Source organism: Aspergillus neoniger, assembly GCF_003184625.1.
Source record: "Aspergillus neoniger CBS 115656 unplaced genomic scaffold BO87scaffold_22, whole genome shotgun sequence".
NCBI classification, from domain to species: domain Eukaryota; kingdom Fungi; phylum Ascomycota; class Eurotiomycetes; order Eurotiales; family Aspergillaceae; genus Aspergillus; species Aspergillus neoniger.
In genome coordinates, this window is record NW_020291150.1 from 471,208 (window position 1) to 487,156 (window position 15,949).

The 15,949-nt window shown below is 51.3% G+C and overlaps 8 protein-coding genes across 8 annotated transcripts; 4 read left to right on the forward strand and 4 right to left on the reverse strand.

Annotated features, from left to right (window-relative positions):
• Positions 1–502: 502 nt before the first annotated feature.
• Positions 503–2,931, reverse strand: nop58 (RNA-processing protein NOP58). The gene is made up of 3 exons (XM_025623683.1): positions 2,686–2,931; positions 2,399–2,559; positions 503–2,329 (listed from the first exon to the last, which is right to left on the reverse strand). The coding sequence occupies exons 1-3, from the start codon at positions 2,808–2,810 to the stop codon at positions 876–878; spliced, it is 1,740 nt and encodes a 579-aa protein (XP_025478361.1). The 5' UTR covers positions 2,811–2,931; the 3' UTR covers positions 503–875.
• Positions 2,932–3,104: 173 nt separating this feature from the next.
• Positions 3,105–4,716, forward strand: BO87DRAFT_460349 (H(+)-transporting V0 sector ATPase subunit d). Its single transcript, XM_025629011.1, has 4 exons — positions 3,105–3,177; positions 3,241–3,329; positions 3,395–4,278; positions 4,333–4,716. Exons 1-4 carry the CDS (start codon positions 3,146–3,148, stop codon positions 4,414–4,416), a joined length of 1,089 nt encoding a protein of 362 aa, XP_025478362.1. The 5' UTR covers positions 3,105–3,145; the 3' UTR covers positions 4,417–4,716.
• Positions 4,717–5,258: 542 nt separating this feature from the next.
• Positions 5,259–6,658, reverse strand: BO87DRAFT_312034 (ribose phosphate diphosphokinase subunit PRS5; the record flags this gene model as incomplete). The annotated part of the gene is made up of 3 exons (XM_025619566.1): positions 5,259–5,315; positions 5,365–5,688; positions 5,741–6,658. The coding sequence occupies 3 exons, from the start codon at positions 6,656–6,658 to the stop codon at positions 5,259–5,261; spliced, it is 1,299 nt and encodes a 432-aa protein (XP_025478363.1).
• A 1,654-nt stretch (positions 6,659–8,312) lies between these two features.
• BO87DRAFT_100612 (PIG-H family GPI synthesis protein) lies at positions 8,313–9,196 on the forward strand. Its single transcript, XM_025617787.1, has 2 exons — positions 8,313–8,995; positions 9,068–9,196. The coding sequence occupies exons 1-2, from the start codon at positions 8,393–8,395 to the stop codon at positions 9,143–9,145; spliced, it is 681 nt and encodes a 226-aa protein (XP_025478364.1). The 5' UTR covers positions 8,313–8,392; the 3' UTR covers positions 9,146–9,196.
• Positions 9,195–11,254, reverse strand: BO87DRAFT_377952 (pseudouridine synthase DEG1). The gene has a single exon (XM_025623684.1). It carries the CDS (start codon positions 11,063–11,065, stop codon positions 9,248–9,250), a length of 1,818 nt encoding a protein of 605 aa, XP_025478365.1. The 5' UTR covers positions 11,066–11,254; the 3' UTR covers positions 9,195–9,247.
• Positions 11,255–11,590: 336 nt separating this feature from the next.
• BO87DRAFT_100639 (putative Rho-like small GTPase) lies at positions 11,591–12,910 on the forward strand. Its single transcript, XM_025617788.1, has 4 exons — positions 11,591–11,805; positions 11,877–12,120; positions 12,183–12,302; positions 12,386–12,910. The coding sequence occupies exons 1-4, from the start codon at positions 11,717–11,719 to the stop codon at positions 12,545–12,547; spliced, it is 615 nt and encodes a 204-aa protein (XP_025478366.1). The 5' UTR covers positions 11,591–11,716; the 3' UTR covers positions 12,548–12,910.
• Positions 12,911–13,272: 362 nt separating this feature from the next.
• On the reverse strand, positions 13,273–14,240 carry rps0 (40S ribosomal protein uS2; the record flags this gene model as incomplete). Its single annotated transcript, XM_025620569.1, has 2 exons — positions 13,273–13,995; positions 14,067–14,240. 2 exons carry the CDS (start codon positions 14,238–14,240, stop codon positions 13,273–13,275), a joined length of 897 nt encoding a protein of 298 aa, XP_025478367.1.
• A 278-nt stretch (positions 14,241–14,518) lies between these two features.
• BO87DRAFT_362167 (mitochondrial 37S ribosomal protein uS15m) lies at positions 14,519–15,704 on the forward strand. The gene is made up of 2 exons (XM_025621620.1): positions 14,519–14,634; positions 14,705–15,704. Exons 1-2 carry the CDS (start codon positions 14,589–14,591, stop codon positions 15,556–15,558), a joined length of 900 nt encoding a protein of 299 aa, XP_025478368.1. The 5' UTR covers positions 14,519–14,588; the 3' UTR covers positions 15,559–15,704.
• The last annotated feature ends 245 nt before the right edge of the window (positions 15,705–15,949 follow it).

Sequence of the window (15,949 nt, forward strand, 5' to 3'; positions counted from 1 at the left end):
CATCGCTACCATGTCTTATAGAGCCTAGCTCCTGCGAGCTGTGGCATGAATTCTTCCATTGTATAACTAAGTTCATGAGATAGAATAACCTTAATGTTGATCGATAATGATGATGATCAGTCAATGGCATTGTCGTTCTTGTATCTTGTCTTTATTTCCTTTATTTACGTCTAATAGCTGTTGATATAGAACAGATAGACAGTAGTAGCGTCTTCAGCACTCAATTGGCTCCGTATAAGACAACATGGAGAAGAGAGGTGAGGCGAAATCGTTTCAACGTGAGGGTCAGAGATAGGTGTTAGTATTTGTAGCGTCGCGTATGCCGCTTGCTGTGCAGGAAAATAGGAAGTCATTTTCTGTATCTGAAATTCACTCAAATCCTTGCACGCTAAAGATGAGAAAAAGGGGACTTTAAAACCATGCTGGCCTCGAATTACAGAATCTACCAAGGGACCTGAAACAAAACTCTAATGGAGTTGACTGTGTTGCAGTTATCATGGGCCAGTAATCATGGTCATTTATCAGTAAAAGGTACGTACAAGCCCAGCGGCAGAAGACTGGTCTAGATAATATCAACCATTGCAACTACAAACATTACTACTACCATGGGAAAATCCAACTCAGAAAGAACATTATTTCTGGAACTTGAACTGCCTTATACCAACAAGCACCTCTGCGCCAGGGGATGATAGTAAGATCCATCCATCAAATGCCACCCAAACATATAATCTTCAAGCAAAATAGCAACAGAGAGAGAGAAAAAGGAAAAAGAGAAGAAATTCGGCCCACATGGTGTGATATCATACAGAAATTTGAAGCATTCCCATCAGGTGTGTTGATTGTGAAACTTTTTTGTTTGAGGACTTCATTCGAATTTACTCCTCACCCTTCTTCTTCTTCTTCTTTTTCTTCTCGGAGTTGTCGACTTCGCCGTCGTCTGACCGCTTGCGCTTCTTCTCCTCACCCTTGGCCGACTTCTTGGACTCCTTCTTGGCCTTCTTGATGTCCTTCTTGCTGACCGCGCTGGGGTTGCCCTCAGCGTCGAACTGGATTTCTCCACGCTCAAGCTTGCGCTTGTACCGCTTGAGGCTCAGACCGGCCTTCTCAGCCAGCTTCTCGAGCTCAGAGTCCTTGCTCTTCTTGGACTTCTTGTCGGTCTCCTCGTCGGACGAGTCAGACTCCTCGTCGGAGTCAGCATCGGCCATCTCCTCGTCCTGAACCTCCTCTACGAGCTTCTTGCTCTTGCTCTTCTTAGCGGAAGCGGGCTCGTCGCCCGTAACAGCATCAGCATCGGCGTTGTATTTGCGGGCTTCGTTGATCTCGAACTTCTGGGCCTGAGGAGCGCCGTTGGGGGCAATGGCAGTACCACGAGGCTTGAGGGGCTTGCCCTCCATGGCGGCAAGCTTGCGCTCGAGGTTGTAGCGGGCTTCCGTACCGAGAGCAGCCTTGTCCTCCTCGGTGGCATCGTCGTCCCACTCAGCGAGAGCATCCACACGCAGACCAAGGGAAGCCTTGGCAGCCAGAACTCTGGCCATCTTACCCTTGTTCTTGCCGGTGGCCTGGCCGATCAGGGAGGCGTGGTAGATCAGACCGTACTTGGGAGTGTCGTGCTTGGTCTTGAGAGCACGGAACAGGGCCTTCTCGGCACCCAGAATCTGGATAGTACTGGCGGGGCTCTTGGACAGGTTGGTCAAGCTACCAGCGTGGGCGATAAGACGGGCACCGACCAGATCACCGACGAGGGCAGTCAGGTTGGGGGCGATGGCGTTCATACGGGCGGTAAGGTAGCCAGCCAGTTGTTGACGGTACTCAGCGAAGCCAACGACCTGCTCGGCCAGAGCTTGAATGTGTTCCAGATCCTCCTGGCTGATCTCGGTACCCATGGAGCGGTCCGCAGCAGCCTTGACGGCACCCTCAATCTCCTCGGGGAGGATCTCAGCGAGATCGGAAGACTCCCAGTTGGTGCGCATGCCCATCTTGAGGACGAGTCTGGCGTAGGCGATGTTGTCGTTCAGGATCTTCGCCAGCTCAGGGAAGTGCCATCCGTACCATTCCTTCACACGCATGGCGTAGTTGTTGAGCTCCTTGTCCAAGTCGTCAAGCAGACCAATGGCCTGCACAATCATGGTGTCGATCTTGTCGGGGGAGAACTTCAGCTTGTGTCTAGCGAGAGAGTGCGACAGACCAAGGGACATGGTGGACATGTCCTGAGGAAGAAGGCCGGGAATGAGGGTGGGCAGGTGTTCACGAATGGCACGGAAAACATCGGTGGTGGAAGAGTCGGCCACCAGCTCGATGGAGAGACCGGGGAGCTTGCCAATGGCATTGCCTATATCAATTCCAGTCAGTCACACGAAAATTTTATCCTCAATTTTCCGCACAAGTTTGCGCCACATACCGAGCTTGGGGTCGGCGACAGCCAGAGAAACCTTCTTCTCATCCTTGACTTCGTCCAAAAGGCTGGCCAGGCGAGGAGTGACCTTTCCTTCGACGAGGGAAGCGACCTCCTCCAGGGCGGTAGCAGCGCTGTCGAACTTCTGGAAGCTCTTCAACTTCAGACTACAATTGCGGCGGTTAGCCGGGGTCCAGACGCGGTGGGGGAAAATTTTTGCTTTTGAGACACCACGCGCAGATAATAGATAATCGAGGGTGAATTGAGTAAACAATGCATGAGAATGCACTTACAGGTTAGAAACACCCTCTGCGGTGGAAGCCTCAGTAGCCAGATCATCTCTCTTCAACAGCTTCTTGTCCTTGGCCTTGAGCAGGGCATAGCCCGCACTGGTTTCCGTAAGGATAAAGAGCGTCATGGTGCACGGCCTCGACTTCTAGCTGCAAGAAAAAAGACAGAGGAACAGCTAGAGGTGAGAAGGGAAAAGGCCGGGGGGTGGGAGGAAATTGGCGTGCTGGACGGGATGGACTGAAATCCGCTGGGAATATTTTTTAACCTCAAGAAACTAAAAAGTGAAAAAAGCGAAAAGCGCCATCCGAGTGTGGCTGGTGGTGCCGCCGCCCGTGGCTGGTGCAAAGCCCAGATTATGTAAGCCCCACGGGATGCCGATGCGTCGACGAGTGGTCGTCAGTCTATCAACTGCGGAGAGCTTGTAAGTGGACATCTGGACTTCTGCCCATCTGCTAGCCCACCATGGAGGGTCTTTTTTTCAACGTCAACAGCGGGTATGTCTTGACTGTCGCATTTTATAATTTCTTACCTTCAGGTCGCTGATTGAACGTTCATAGTTATATCGAGGGTATTGTCCGTGGTTATCGGAACAGCCTCCTAACCGGCCAACACTACTCCAACCTGACCCAATGCGAGACGATTGATGGTCCGTCGATCTGCAGCTGCCCTCTTACTCCCTTGATAATTCTAACATTACCTTGCTTCTGGCAGATGTCAAACTGCAGCTCGCCCCCGCCTATGGCGACTTCCTCGCCTCCCTCCCTCCCAACCCTTCTACCTCTGCCCTTGCGGGCAAGATGACGGATAAGCTGGTCGCTGAGTTCCGCTACCTCCTCGCGCAGGCCACGGGGTCGACCGCCAAATTCTTGCAATACCTTACGTACGGGTACATGATCGATAACATCGCACTGCTCATCACCGGTACTCTGCACGAACGTGACACTCGCGAGCTCCTCGAGCGATGCCACCCCCTAGGCTGGTTCGAGACGCTGCCTGTTCTTTGCGTCGCCACGAACATCGAAGAACTATACAACTCTGTGCTGGTTGAGACGCCGCTGGCCGGTTACTTCAAGAGCAGTCTGAGCCATCAAGATCTAGATGAACTGAACATTGAAATCGTGCGCAACACGCTCTACAAGAACTACTTGGAGGACTTCCACCAGTTCGTCACTACACACCCTGATTTCAAGGGCACTCCCACACAAGAGGTTATGTCCGAGATTCTGCAGTTCGAGGCAGACCGCCGTGCCATCAACATCACCCTGAACTCGTTCGGAACGGAGCTGTCGAAGCAAGAGCGGAAGAAGCTGTACCCGGAGTTTGGAAAGCTGTACCCAGAGGGATCGTTGATGCTCTCGCGCGCTGATGATATTGAATCTGTGGCTCTGGCAGTGAGCATTTCTGCGGACTACAAGGCGTTCTTTGATGCTGTTGGTCTCACGCAGGGTGGTGGTGGCCTAGGTGGCATGGGTGGCTCGGATGGAAAGAGTCTGGAGGACCTGTTCTACCAGAAGGAGATGGAGCTGAGCAAGGTTGTGTTCACACGGCAGTTCACTCCGGCTGTGGTGTACGCATGGATGAGACTGAAGGAGCAGGTGAGTTACCCTTTTTCACAGACCAATTTAGCATCTACTAACAATGGACCGCAGGAAATCCGCAACGTCACATGGATTGCCGAGTGCATTGCCCAAAACCAGAAGGAGAGAATTGGAAACTTCATTTCCGTTTTCTAGATACCATCTCTTGTTGTTACCCCATCATTGTCCTTTCTCTCTCTTGAACTATACGCCAAAATATGTACTCTTTTCCCCGCACCCGTTGCACGTGTGACTCTAGGGCGCCTTTGTTTCCTCCTATCTCCGCTGTGTCTAGCAGTACCCAGTCCCTGTAATGAGCGCATAAATCGGCCCAGCATGTCCATGCTAGTTGTTTTGGCTCTTCGATCTTTTCTATCCTTGACCCCACGGCGTTTTGGGATTTTCGCTTCTTGTGATATAGTATATAGATAACGCCGACATTATCTACCCTGAAATTGTGGTTGCTATTGTTGTGGTATTATGAGTAGAATAAGAACAGACGACATTGATGCTAGAGTGGCCAGCATTTCTCGAATGTATTTGTTCATGGACATGGACATGTGCTAAGCTCTGAGCCAATCTGTCTACAGAAATTATCCAGACAGTCGCGATCCAAAGTGGAAAACCCAAAATTAAGGGCGACACACAAGGTGTCAGAATAACGAAGCCCCGAGATTCTCATACAGCATTAAACGTGTGAAACATGAGCGAAGTCATGAGAAGATGGATCCAGGGAGTCATAACTGTGCATTGGGAACACATTGGACGTGTCTTTATCCGTTCCTCTCAGGCTCCGTTGAGTAGGTTTCAGAAAAAGTGATCGATGGTATGCGATGGTATGCTTATGGAAACCAAAGTAGTATAGCAAATGTCAAAGACAATATAAAGAAAATTCATCAAGATATAACCTCAATTCGTCACTCCTTTTTCAAAAGGTGTCATCTATCCCTGCCATGGGAAAGAAAAGTCGCATGCAATAAAATCAATGATTTGGTTGGTTAGTCGTACTGGAAAAGAGTACTGATACTCTCACCGTGGTGGACACGGCGGATAGCCTACAGTTCGTTAGCTATGCTTCAGGGGCTGGAGCTCCGACGAACTTACCTCAGCGAAAACGTGACCGACTTCCAAAACCTCCAACTTAGGGCATCTGCGCAAGTGGTCTGCCTGGTCAACGCTGTTTGTAACCACCACCTTATCGAGTGCGCTAGCATTGATCCGATCAATGGCATCTCCACTCAAGATTCCGTGGGTGACCAGAGCATAAACCTGTGCAGCTCCTTCCTTCTTGAGGAGCTTCGCCGCTCGGGTAATGGTGTTCGACGTGTCCGCCAGGTCGTCAATCAGGATCGCTGTCCGACCCTTAACATCTCCCACCAACATCATGGTAGCGTTCTGTCGATCCGTTATACGGGTAGGACGACGTTCCTGAAAGTGGTTAGTATCTCCATGTAAAGAAGTCAGTAGGCCGAATACTAACCTTGTGGATAAGGGCGAATTCAACACCCATGCCATCGGCAATCGCCGTAGCACGCTTCGCACCACCAGCATCGGGACTGACGATCACGGCCTGCTTGTAGTTGGGAATGTTCCGCTGGATGTAGCTCTTGAGGAGTGGGCGGCCGTACAGGTTGTCAACCGGAATGTCGAAGAATCCCTGGTACTGAGGGTCATGGAGATCCATGGTGATAATGTGGTCTGCACCAGCGCAGGTGAGCAGGTCCGCGACCAAGGTACCGGCCTGAGCCACCCACTGCTTGTAGCCGGGGCGGGGTTGGAAGTTGTTGATCTTCTCGTCGGCACCGTTGAGTGCGAACCTGTTACCTTCAGACTGCAGGGACTCCATGGTATCGCTGCGGGGAAGACCATTGACCGGGCGTTGCTTCTTCACAGGGCTGCCATTGCTGATATCTTCCAATTGAGCCTTGGCCAAGCTCTTCTGCAGGTTATCGACGCCGTTCAGACCGTTCAGAAGACCTCCAGTTTCGGACTTCCCCGGAAGTGGGGTAGGCGGGGTACTCTCAAAGGTGTAATTATTGCCTGGCCTCCCCGCAAGGGATGACTTGACCAAAGGAGCTCCGGTCTTGTTGTAGGGAATGTCACTCTGACGCGAGTACGGGAAAAGCGGGAGGACCGCAGTGACTCTCTTGGCGGAGGCGGTCTTGCAAGCCGAGATGGTAATCAGAAGCTCCATGAGGAGATCATTCACCTTTCCACCACCGGACTGAATGATATAGACATCCTTTCCACGGACGGATTCCTTGATCTCCACTCGGGTCTCACCCACGGAGAATTTCGACAGCAGAACATCTGCCGGCGGGATGCCCAGCACGTTGCAGATGGTCTGAGTCAATTGCGGGTGGGAAGTGCCCCCGATAACAACGATGTTCCGGACCATATTGGACTGTTCTTCAGACTTGGAAGGCTGTGGGAAGCTGGGAGGATAGAGAGTCACAGGAGAGGATGACCGATTCGGAAGCGGGGACAAAGGAGGAAAATCTGGTAAAACGGCGGATCTGGAGGGGCGGGAGGAATGGTGAGATTAGCACGATAAAAGACGAGCTTGGAGATAGCAAAAGAAGAATAAGTAATCTCGTGGTGAGGACAGACAGGCAACTACCTCATGGCGGGGATTCAGGAACGGGGTCCAAGCGAATGTATGGGGAAGACATTGAAACGGAGAGATCGAAGTCGTGTGAGTCCGCCATAGAGACGACCGAAAAAAAAAATGCCTCTCCCGCGAGTGGAACCGGCGTTGCTGCAGCCTCGGGTGTCTGCCGTTATGAGCCTCAGGCTGCAACTTGCCCTATCGGGCTAGGAATGTCTGGTCGCCATCGACGCATTCAACGGCCCCGCAGCCACACTAAAAATGACCCGGACTTGTTCTCCAGCCTTGTCCTTCCTGGAACCTGGGGATGGTCAAGTAATAGTCGATCGAGGGAATGAAGGGGCGATGCACACCACCATCCAGGCAGTCAACATTTGTTAGGCTGAGAAACAACCAGTCGTTATTTTCCCTGTTTGCAAGAAAATTGAAAGATAGCAAAAAAAAGAAAAAAGAATTCAACTTTAGCCTTGTCCGTTACAGATGGCAGCTGGCGCATTACACCAAGATGAGTAGTCTCCATTTGCCGGTAGGTACATGGAAACTAAATATGATAGGAAAATTATCCCAGAAGCAACAAGGAAACAGAAAAGGCTGGATTTCCATTCAGTCCTCCGTATTCCTATCGCGCAGGCCGAGAGACCCAGATGTAGGCAACCCGGAAGCCTGGAGTCTCACATAACAACAGAAGTCGTCTAATGGCTTGTTGGAACTAATTACCTGCCAATTGTATGGTCAGCAACACATCTCCTTGTGAGGTGCTTCGAGCTCGGTATGTGATTGAGCTTCATTCGAAGGGTTGGGAGGAATTTGCTCACAGATCTACTTGTTTGGCATGGCCACACTCACATGGTCACCGGATGAACAGGCGCAAGGCCATCAAGCTAAAGGTAAAAACTGGAAGTTAGCTAGGTTGTATGTTCATGTTAGCCATAGTGTGTAAGTCGTTGAAGTGCAGATGAAGACAGAGTGTAAGAGTTTGTAGTTTCTTCGTGGGCCAGCTGTCACTGTTATGCTGAGCACTGTTTAGTTTTGTTGCTACCCCTTAAAACCCCACTCTTCCTCATCAAAGACATCTCTGAAGCGGAGAGAGACTAACCTGTTTTTGACCCATGGACTGTAATCCCTACTCATCTATACCAAGATTCTCATGTTTCACTTCTTCTGAGGGCCGGCCATGGAACTCCGGCTCTTGTCACCAAAGCACACTTCTGGGAGCCTGGTCCCGGAACATTACAACGGCCACTGATAAGGCAACGAAGTTGGGCAATGCGTAGGACAAGCGTCTAAGATTAGGAGATGCAACAACAAACACGTGACACCGTATCGCAGAGGCCCGACGATGGAGGTGAGACACCTAAGCCGTAAGGGGACTAGACTGAAGAACGCCGATATCCCGCGGAGAGAGAGTCCCGAAGCTACATGCCAGACATTATGGTTTCAATGCTTGGAAACTTCTGCGTGTCTCTCAATTAACGCGCATCAATGGGACACTTCTTCGAGAACTGAATATCGATATCGCCTCAAATGCCAAGTCGCCTTATCTTACGGCGTCCGTCTCCGACGACCGTCTCCTTCACAGTTTCCAATGCCTCCAGACGCACGAGCACGCCAGCAAAGGCCTTCTTCTACCTACAGATTTTGTTGCGCGCAGTGACCTTTTTCTGTGTGCTTCTCCTTGATGCTGCGAAGTTCCGCCGTACATTTTTCATGGAAGATGGCTCATGGATACGTTGGACAACAATCTGGTCGAGTGCGCTGGGGATATCCGTCTGTCGCACCGCGGATGCGTACAGCTCTATGGTGGTAGTTTTGGCCAGCGCAATAGTTTTCTACGGTGTTTTCAGGAAGGGATACACAGGTTCGCCCAGACAACCTTCAGGGAAAGGGATACGTTTGATACTGACTGCGCTTTGCTCCGAAACAGAAGAGTCGCTCCTGGTCATACGCGGTCTCGGTATTCAGACGTCTACCTCCTCCCAGACCTACCTGTCAAAGGCTTCGACCAGGTTCATACCCACTACACAGATTCAGGATATCGTGATACATGAAGCTTTCAAGGGATTTGAGGTTAGGTTCTACCTGGCAGTAATCGTCGAAGGTGAAAGCGAAGTGGTTGTGGTGTTCCCTGTGAGTACCTACCGATACCTATTCAGCACCCACCCGTAGGACCTGCGATGTCGGATGTCTAATGCGAGCCAGAAATTGTTACCAAATCGGCAAATACTAGAGGAGGTCTGGAGGGGTTCACGGAGCTGTCTGTATGATTCGAAGTCATAATGGAGCCCAGCTTCACGTCTTGAGAAAAATCAATAGCTTTCTGCTTGAGAGGTGGGCCATCTTGCACATATATTCGAGAAGTGAGTATATACAATCTTCTGTCTACTGTTCCATTTTGGTGGCCTTTGCGCCATTCTCCATCTTGCGCTGCTTTGCCGCCAGCCACCTCGCATTCTGGACTTCCACGAGCTCGGTCTTTCGCTTCTGCATGACTGGAACATAGTACCCGCCGGTTCTGGCTTCATTAGACCCCACAAAGATTTTCTTACCCCGGTTCTTTCTCTCCCAGATTGGCTCGACTCCATCACCAATGGTGAGACTCTTGTCGCCCTGACTGACGGCCAAGTCTAGTAATGCGCCAGCCAAGATTTCCTCCATCTTGCGCTGCCTCCAAACAGACCAGAGCTCCTCTACGATTCCTCCAAGACCAAACTTTCCACCTCCCTTGCCGAGGTGAGACTTGATCTGTCGAACGTCACCCGCATAAACCCAATCCAGGCTATCAGCACGGCTGCCGCTCTTCTTATCGGGGTAGATGCAGTCCCAAAGCACCAAGGGGGCATCGGAAGCCATCTCGTAGGTTGGCTTTCGCGGGTTCTTAGTCACGTCAAGGAGATCCCGTACGATGGAGGGTTCCTCGAGCCCCTGACCGACAAGGAAAAGGACATTGACCATGTGTCGGACCTGATGCCACAGGAAAGCAGAACCCTCCAGATGGAAGACATATACCTGCGCTGCTGTTGGCAGAGGTGCCGCTGAAGACTCTGCGCTTTCATCCGCACCGGATGCGGGTCTAGCCTGGAACTCTGGCTGAGTCACATAGCCCAGGGGATTGGTTCGAGCATCGAGAAGCTCAATATCAGCACGGAAAATGTCTCGGTAGAAAGACTCGATCTGTTTCGTCACGTCCAATTTACAGAAGTTCCGGAAGTCGTGTGTACCTTCGAAATACTTCGCAGCTTTGCGCATCGCTTCAATGTCCAACCAACCCTCTCTCAGCTTCGGAGGCTTGCCTGATCCATCTCGCGGCACAAAGCCCGAAGCACCCGGCGTAGGAGAAAAGGCCGGCTGCGTGAAGAAATACTTGTAATGGCGCTCCCCGCAAGAAAAGCGGGCATCGAACCCCTCAGGAGGACGTGGGCACCATGCCAATACACGAATATCTTCAGGAAGCACCTTGTTCAACATGCTCACGTAGGGTAGCTCATCTTTAACGTCATCCCAGCCATCGTCGGCCGACGCATTGGCCTCGTCCGTATTCTGCATGGTGGTATCGGCATTCTCGTCCGACTGAACGACCTCGTTGCGCTTCGGCCGTGCACTCCGCACTCTAATGCCAATTACCTGCCCAAAAGCACTGACTCCTCGATCCGTACGCCCAGCTTTGGAATATTCACATCCATCCCAATTGATATAGTACGGCTTCGTCTCCCTCGGCGCATAGCTCTCCACAAACTCATCACCAGTTGTATCGGTCGGGAAAATCAACCGGGTCTTCCGTAAAGCCTTGTACATCTCCTCCTCGATCGTAGATAGTGGCGTGGCATTCCCGTTCGCATGCTCAAGCCCATTGTACCGCTGTCCAAGATAGGCGAACTTCAACGCGATGAACCGTGTATTATATCTCGACGGATCGATCTCCCTGCGCGGTTTCGGGGGCTTTGGCGGCTTCACCTGCTTCTTCTTCTCCGCTCCCGCCGCAGGAGATGAAGGCTCCTTCTGGTTCACTTTCCCATCACTAGGTGCACTCTTGGCAGCGTCTTTGGCCGCGTCCTCGGGCTGCTTCGCAGGGGGTGTAGCATACTCCGCGGTGCGGGAGTGTAACTGGCGTTCTAATTCAGTGATTCGGGCGACGAGCCTCGACGTAGTCCATGTCGAGTAGTCGGCTTCGTTGGTAGGGACTTGTTGGTCCTCGGCCATGTTCCCGGACATGGTACTTGTAGGTTGGGAATCGACTTGGGCGTGCGAGCGGGACAGGGATTGGAATGTGCGCCTCGTTGTTGAGGGTGTACGCTGTGCTGATGTGCGACTCAAGAAAGAACAAAGGTTTCCTTGGAACCTTCGCATCCCTATGAGCACGTTGTGTGTGTGTCCCACGCTGCTGGGTTGCCGCGGAGGGGAGATTTTTGCGGCAAAAATTTAGACTTCTGATAGTACTATTGGTGGTGATCTTGTAATGGATGCGTATGGTAATGTTACATAGGTGGTCGTGGCAAGCTGTATGAGGTATCTTTTGTATTGCATGGTAAGATGGCAGGTAGCATGACTTTCGTATTTTGCTTATCCGTCATTTGCATAATAAAAAGTCGATTTGTCGGGTTTTATTGAAGACATCTTCTTTGCAAAGGAGATTTGGGGGATCTTAACTACAAAAGGCGTGAGCTGCAGCACATGGCTGCGGTCAGGTTCCGCTTTATATCCGCAGATTATCATGAACGTTGCATACTCAATCGAACCCTGCTTTTATACCATTAAGCGTACTATGCGACACACTAGATGTGTCTGAATCGACGCCAATATATATCTCCTTGTCTGATATAAAGTCCAGAGTGTATCAGAAAATCGCATCCAATGGCAGGAAACAGTCTCCCGCAGGATGAACAGACAGTGACTATTCTGCTCCTCGGAGACCCGGGATGTGGTAAAACAACATTTCTATCGTAAGTGCAACAGCCTTGTAGCATGCGCTGCCTATTTCTCAAAGTACTTTCATTTACTAACAACCCATCAGGAGCTTGAAGTCCAATCTTCGTAGACACCAAGGACAGACACCTAGTCAAGGGAATTTTGAGGAAACCCTTCTACGGGACAGTGACCAGCCATTCATCTACGAAATTCGCTTCTCCAAGAAGTCATTTAAACTTGAAGTATATGACACCGCAAGTCCCAACCAACATTGGTCTACCTTGCAGCCTGATGTTATACTTCTGGCATTCGATATCTCGAATAGAGACACCTTGAATAATCTTCGCAATGTAGGACATACTCCGTGTTTTACATGTTGTTGTGCCTATTAATACTGACTTACATGCTATAGTGGCGAAATGATATCACCAGGTACTTCCAGAACGGTTATGGTGAACGCATACCCATTATGTTGATAGGGTTGAAGAGAGATCTTAGGGTGGAATGTGAGGGGATTATATATCCTCAAGAGGTGAGTAGACCCTCTCAATCATCGGGCTCGATTGTTCAAGTCTATCTGTGCTGTACGCAGGATCGGAGCTAACTAATACATAGTCGTATCGGATTGCGCAGGAGCTTCGATGTGATCGATATGCGGAGTGCTCTGCTGTCACTGGGGAACTCTTACGAGAGACGTTTGAAGATATTGCGCGGCTTGCTGGAATGACGACTACGGCGGCTGGAGGCCAAACTGCTGGCGCTTGTGTTATTCTTTAGTATATTTGATACCCTTATTGATACGGTGGATCCATATGGTATAGATATGTGGATAGGTTTAGTCCAATTACTTGGCTTAGAATCATGGCACTTAATGTCTAACCGTTCCTATCGTCTTTGGGTGATACGTGATGAGACTGGCACCACGGGTATCAGCATGGGCTTCTACGCTTTCTTTCTGACCTACGCCTACTGTTGACTACTAGAGACCACACTTATATATGGAGAACAATGGTAGCTAGCATCACTTTTCGATTACGGCTATGATAAACATACAGGGAGAAACCAAGGTAACGATTAAGTCCACCTTGTGAAATTGACAGCACAGGGCTTTCCCCCAGAAGCTCACTGAGGCAAGAGAACAACTGGATATCTTTCCCTCATAAGCGCCAGTCAATCATTGACAATGCAATTCCTCCCCGATGCACCATAAGCGGAACGTGAAAACGGACTGCAGAAGGAGACTTCGCTGTAGCATACCACGAAAGAAGAAGTAGGAAGATGATGTTTTGAAGTAGTGAAGCTCCCGTTGATTCTTTTCCTCTTTTTTCTTCTTTGTCTTTTTTGGAATACCTGAACTGAAACTAGGATGGACACGACAAGGGATTTTTTGTTCTTTCATTGCAAGGAACCGCCGGAAGGACGTTCCTTGATGATTAAGGGGTCCTCGTCACCCTCAACCAATCGCCATTGTTTCGTCAATCCTCGTTGCGAAGTCCAGATGTTTACCACTTAGCCTCGGTGGGCTGGGCCTCAGCCCAGCTCTCACCAGCAGGAGCGGCAGAGCTGGCAGCCCAGTCGCCACCCTCGGCCTCCCAGCTGGCAGCACCAGCAGCAGCGCTAGCAGCAGCGAAAGCAGTGCCAGGAACACCGGCACCGGCACCGGCAACATCCCAGTTGTCACCAGCGAAGCCGGACTCGATGGCACCAGCACCGACCTCCTCAGCGCTGGCAACCTTCTCCTCAACGACCTCCTTGTTCTCCTCAGCCTCGGGGTCACGGTAGAAGTACAAGTCGACAACGACGTCCCAGTCAACCTCACGGGAAGCGAGGGTACCACGGAGGCGGAGGACCTCACGGGCAAGGAGCCACCAGACGAGACCGATGGCGTGGCGACCCTTGTTGTTGGTGGGGATGGCAACGTCGACGAAGTCGGTGGGGGAGTCAGTGTCGCAAAGGGCAATGACGGGGATGTTGACGTAGCTGGCCTCCTTGATGGCCTGGGCGTCGGTGCGAGGGTCGGTGACGATGATCAGGCGGGGCTCCTTGAAAGAGCGGGTGATGTAGTTGGTGAAGTTACCGGGGGTGAAACGACCAGCAATGGCGGTAGCACCGGTGTGGGAGGCGAACTTCAGGACAGCACGCTGGCCGTAGGGACGAGCGGAGATGACACAGATGTCGGCCGGGTTGTCGATGGCGGCGATGATACGGGCAGCGAGGAGGATCTTCTCCCTACAAGTTCGCGCGGCGTTAGGCAACGATTCTGGATAACATGCGCGCATTAGATTCCCTGATAAACATACCAGGTCTTGCCAATGTTGATGACATTGACACCGTCGGGGCGAGTCTTCCAGAGGTAAGGCTCCATGTGAGACTGGAGGTTCTTGGACCCGAGGTGGCACTGAGCTGCGAGGAGCATCTCAATGTCCTGGGAGGTGGGGTTGAAGATCGGGGGGAGCTGAGAGGGGGCCATGGTGGGCGATTGATATTGCAAAGATCGATTTGAGTATATCAATCGTCTGGCACTTGTCGTGGTGGTGGTGACGGGGAGACGAACGCGAAGCTGAACTTTTGGCACCGCGCTTGAGATGGTCGATGAATTTCGCTTGCCCTTTGTGAATTTTAGGGCTAGGGTTACCTTGGAAGAGCCTCCGATCCGCCCGGGATATCACGTGCAACTCCAGGTCCCGATGAGGACTAGTGCAATTCGGGGCCTCGAGATTTTGGAGACTTCCAATCTGAGTCCGCGGCCTTTGATGCGAAGGCGCCCGGAAGTGCTATTTGTTAATCGTTGCGGTCACTCCCTCCCCAGCTCGTGAGAATGCCTCCCCGCATTCTACTTCAGCCCTCCCTGAGGGCCCTCACTGGTAAGTACTGTCTTGCTGCCTCCCCCTTCTGATTCACGCCGAGTAACTGACCGGGTTGTCGTTATTCCAGGCCCTTCCTCCGTGCAGCTCCCCTTTGCCGCATTGTCGCTCAACCCGGCCAAAACCTCCGTGAGAGCTGGGTCTACAGAGTCCCGAGAGCGCAGACGCCATGACCCTTTCCTAATGGCGCAGTCTCGCCAACGCAAGGCCGCCAACATCTCTCGCCAGAAAGCCCTCACCAAAGAGCGCGAAGGGTCTGTCGGCGACCCCGTCCAAAGTGAACCGACGCCCTTCATCCAGGAACTTAAAAAGACGCAAGCGACTTTGCAGGACACAGACCTCAATTACTTAGTTACATCGGATGGTCTCAATGAGGCGTTGGAATACTCGAAGAACCTGACATCACCGATTCGGAACCCGGATCGCGACACTGCTGATCCTCAGCTCGAGAAAGAAGCCGCCGAAAAGCACCTTCAAGAACATCGGAATGCACAGGAAGCCATCCGTCGTATTGTCAGTGTCGCCAACGGAAACACAAAGGACCACATGCGTCTTCATATTCAGAAATGCATTGAGGCCTTTGGCCGGCATAAGACCGACAGCGAATTGCCTCCCAAGCCTTCTGGCGTATCGCATGACTCTGCGACTGTTCATCTTGAAAAAACTCCCCGGGTTGGCCCGGATACTGGCTCTCCGGAAGTGCAGGTTGCTATTCTCACGGCAAAGATCATGAACTTGTCTAGACATCTCCAGACGACGAAAAAGGACCGACACAACAAGCGTAACCTGCGTCTACTTGTTCACAAGAGACAGAAGTTGCTTCGCTACTTGCGGAGGAAGGAGAGAGGTGGCCCTAGGTGGCAGAATCTGATGGAGAAGCTGGGTCTCTCGGAAGCTGCCTGGAAGGGTGAGATCTCCATGTAAATTAGCTCTTTGGCGCTTGTATTCTACATATCTTCTTTTCTTTGTATTTCCACTGCTTAAGCTTAATCTCAGCGTGTAACCTTATGTATCGATCAATGGGCCCTTCCTATTTCATAGTGTCTATGACAAAGAACCTGTGGGTATTTCATGCCCATTGTTCATACTTCACCACTTCTGTGTTGTGATGCGCTGTAAAAACGTCTGTTGTATGTCTTTTGTGATCCTTCTTGCGCCAACCCCTGAAGTGCCTCACCGGCCTTTTCCACTCGTTTATTATCGATCTTATCGTTCCCATCCAGACGATACAAGTAGTTGTAGGAGTAGCAGGGTGTTACTAAAGCCTACTAGTAGTACTGAGTACTCTTGAAGTTGGCCAAGGGCGGCAACAGCA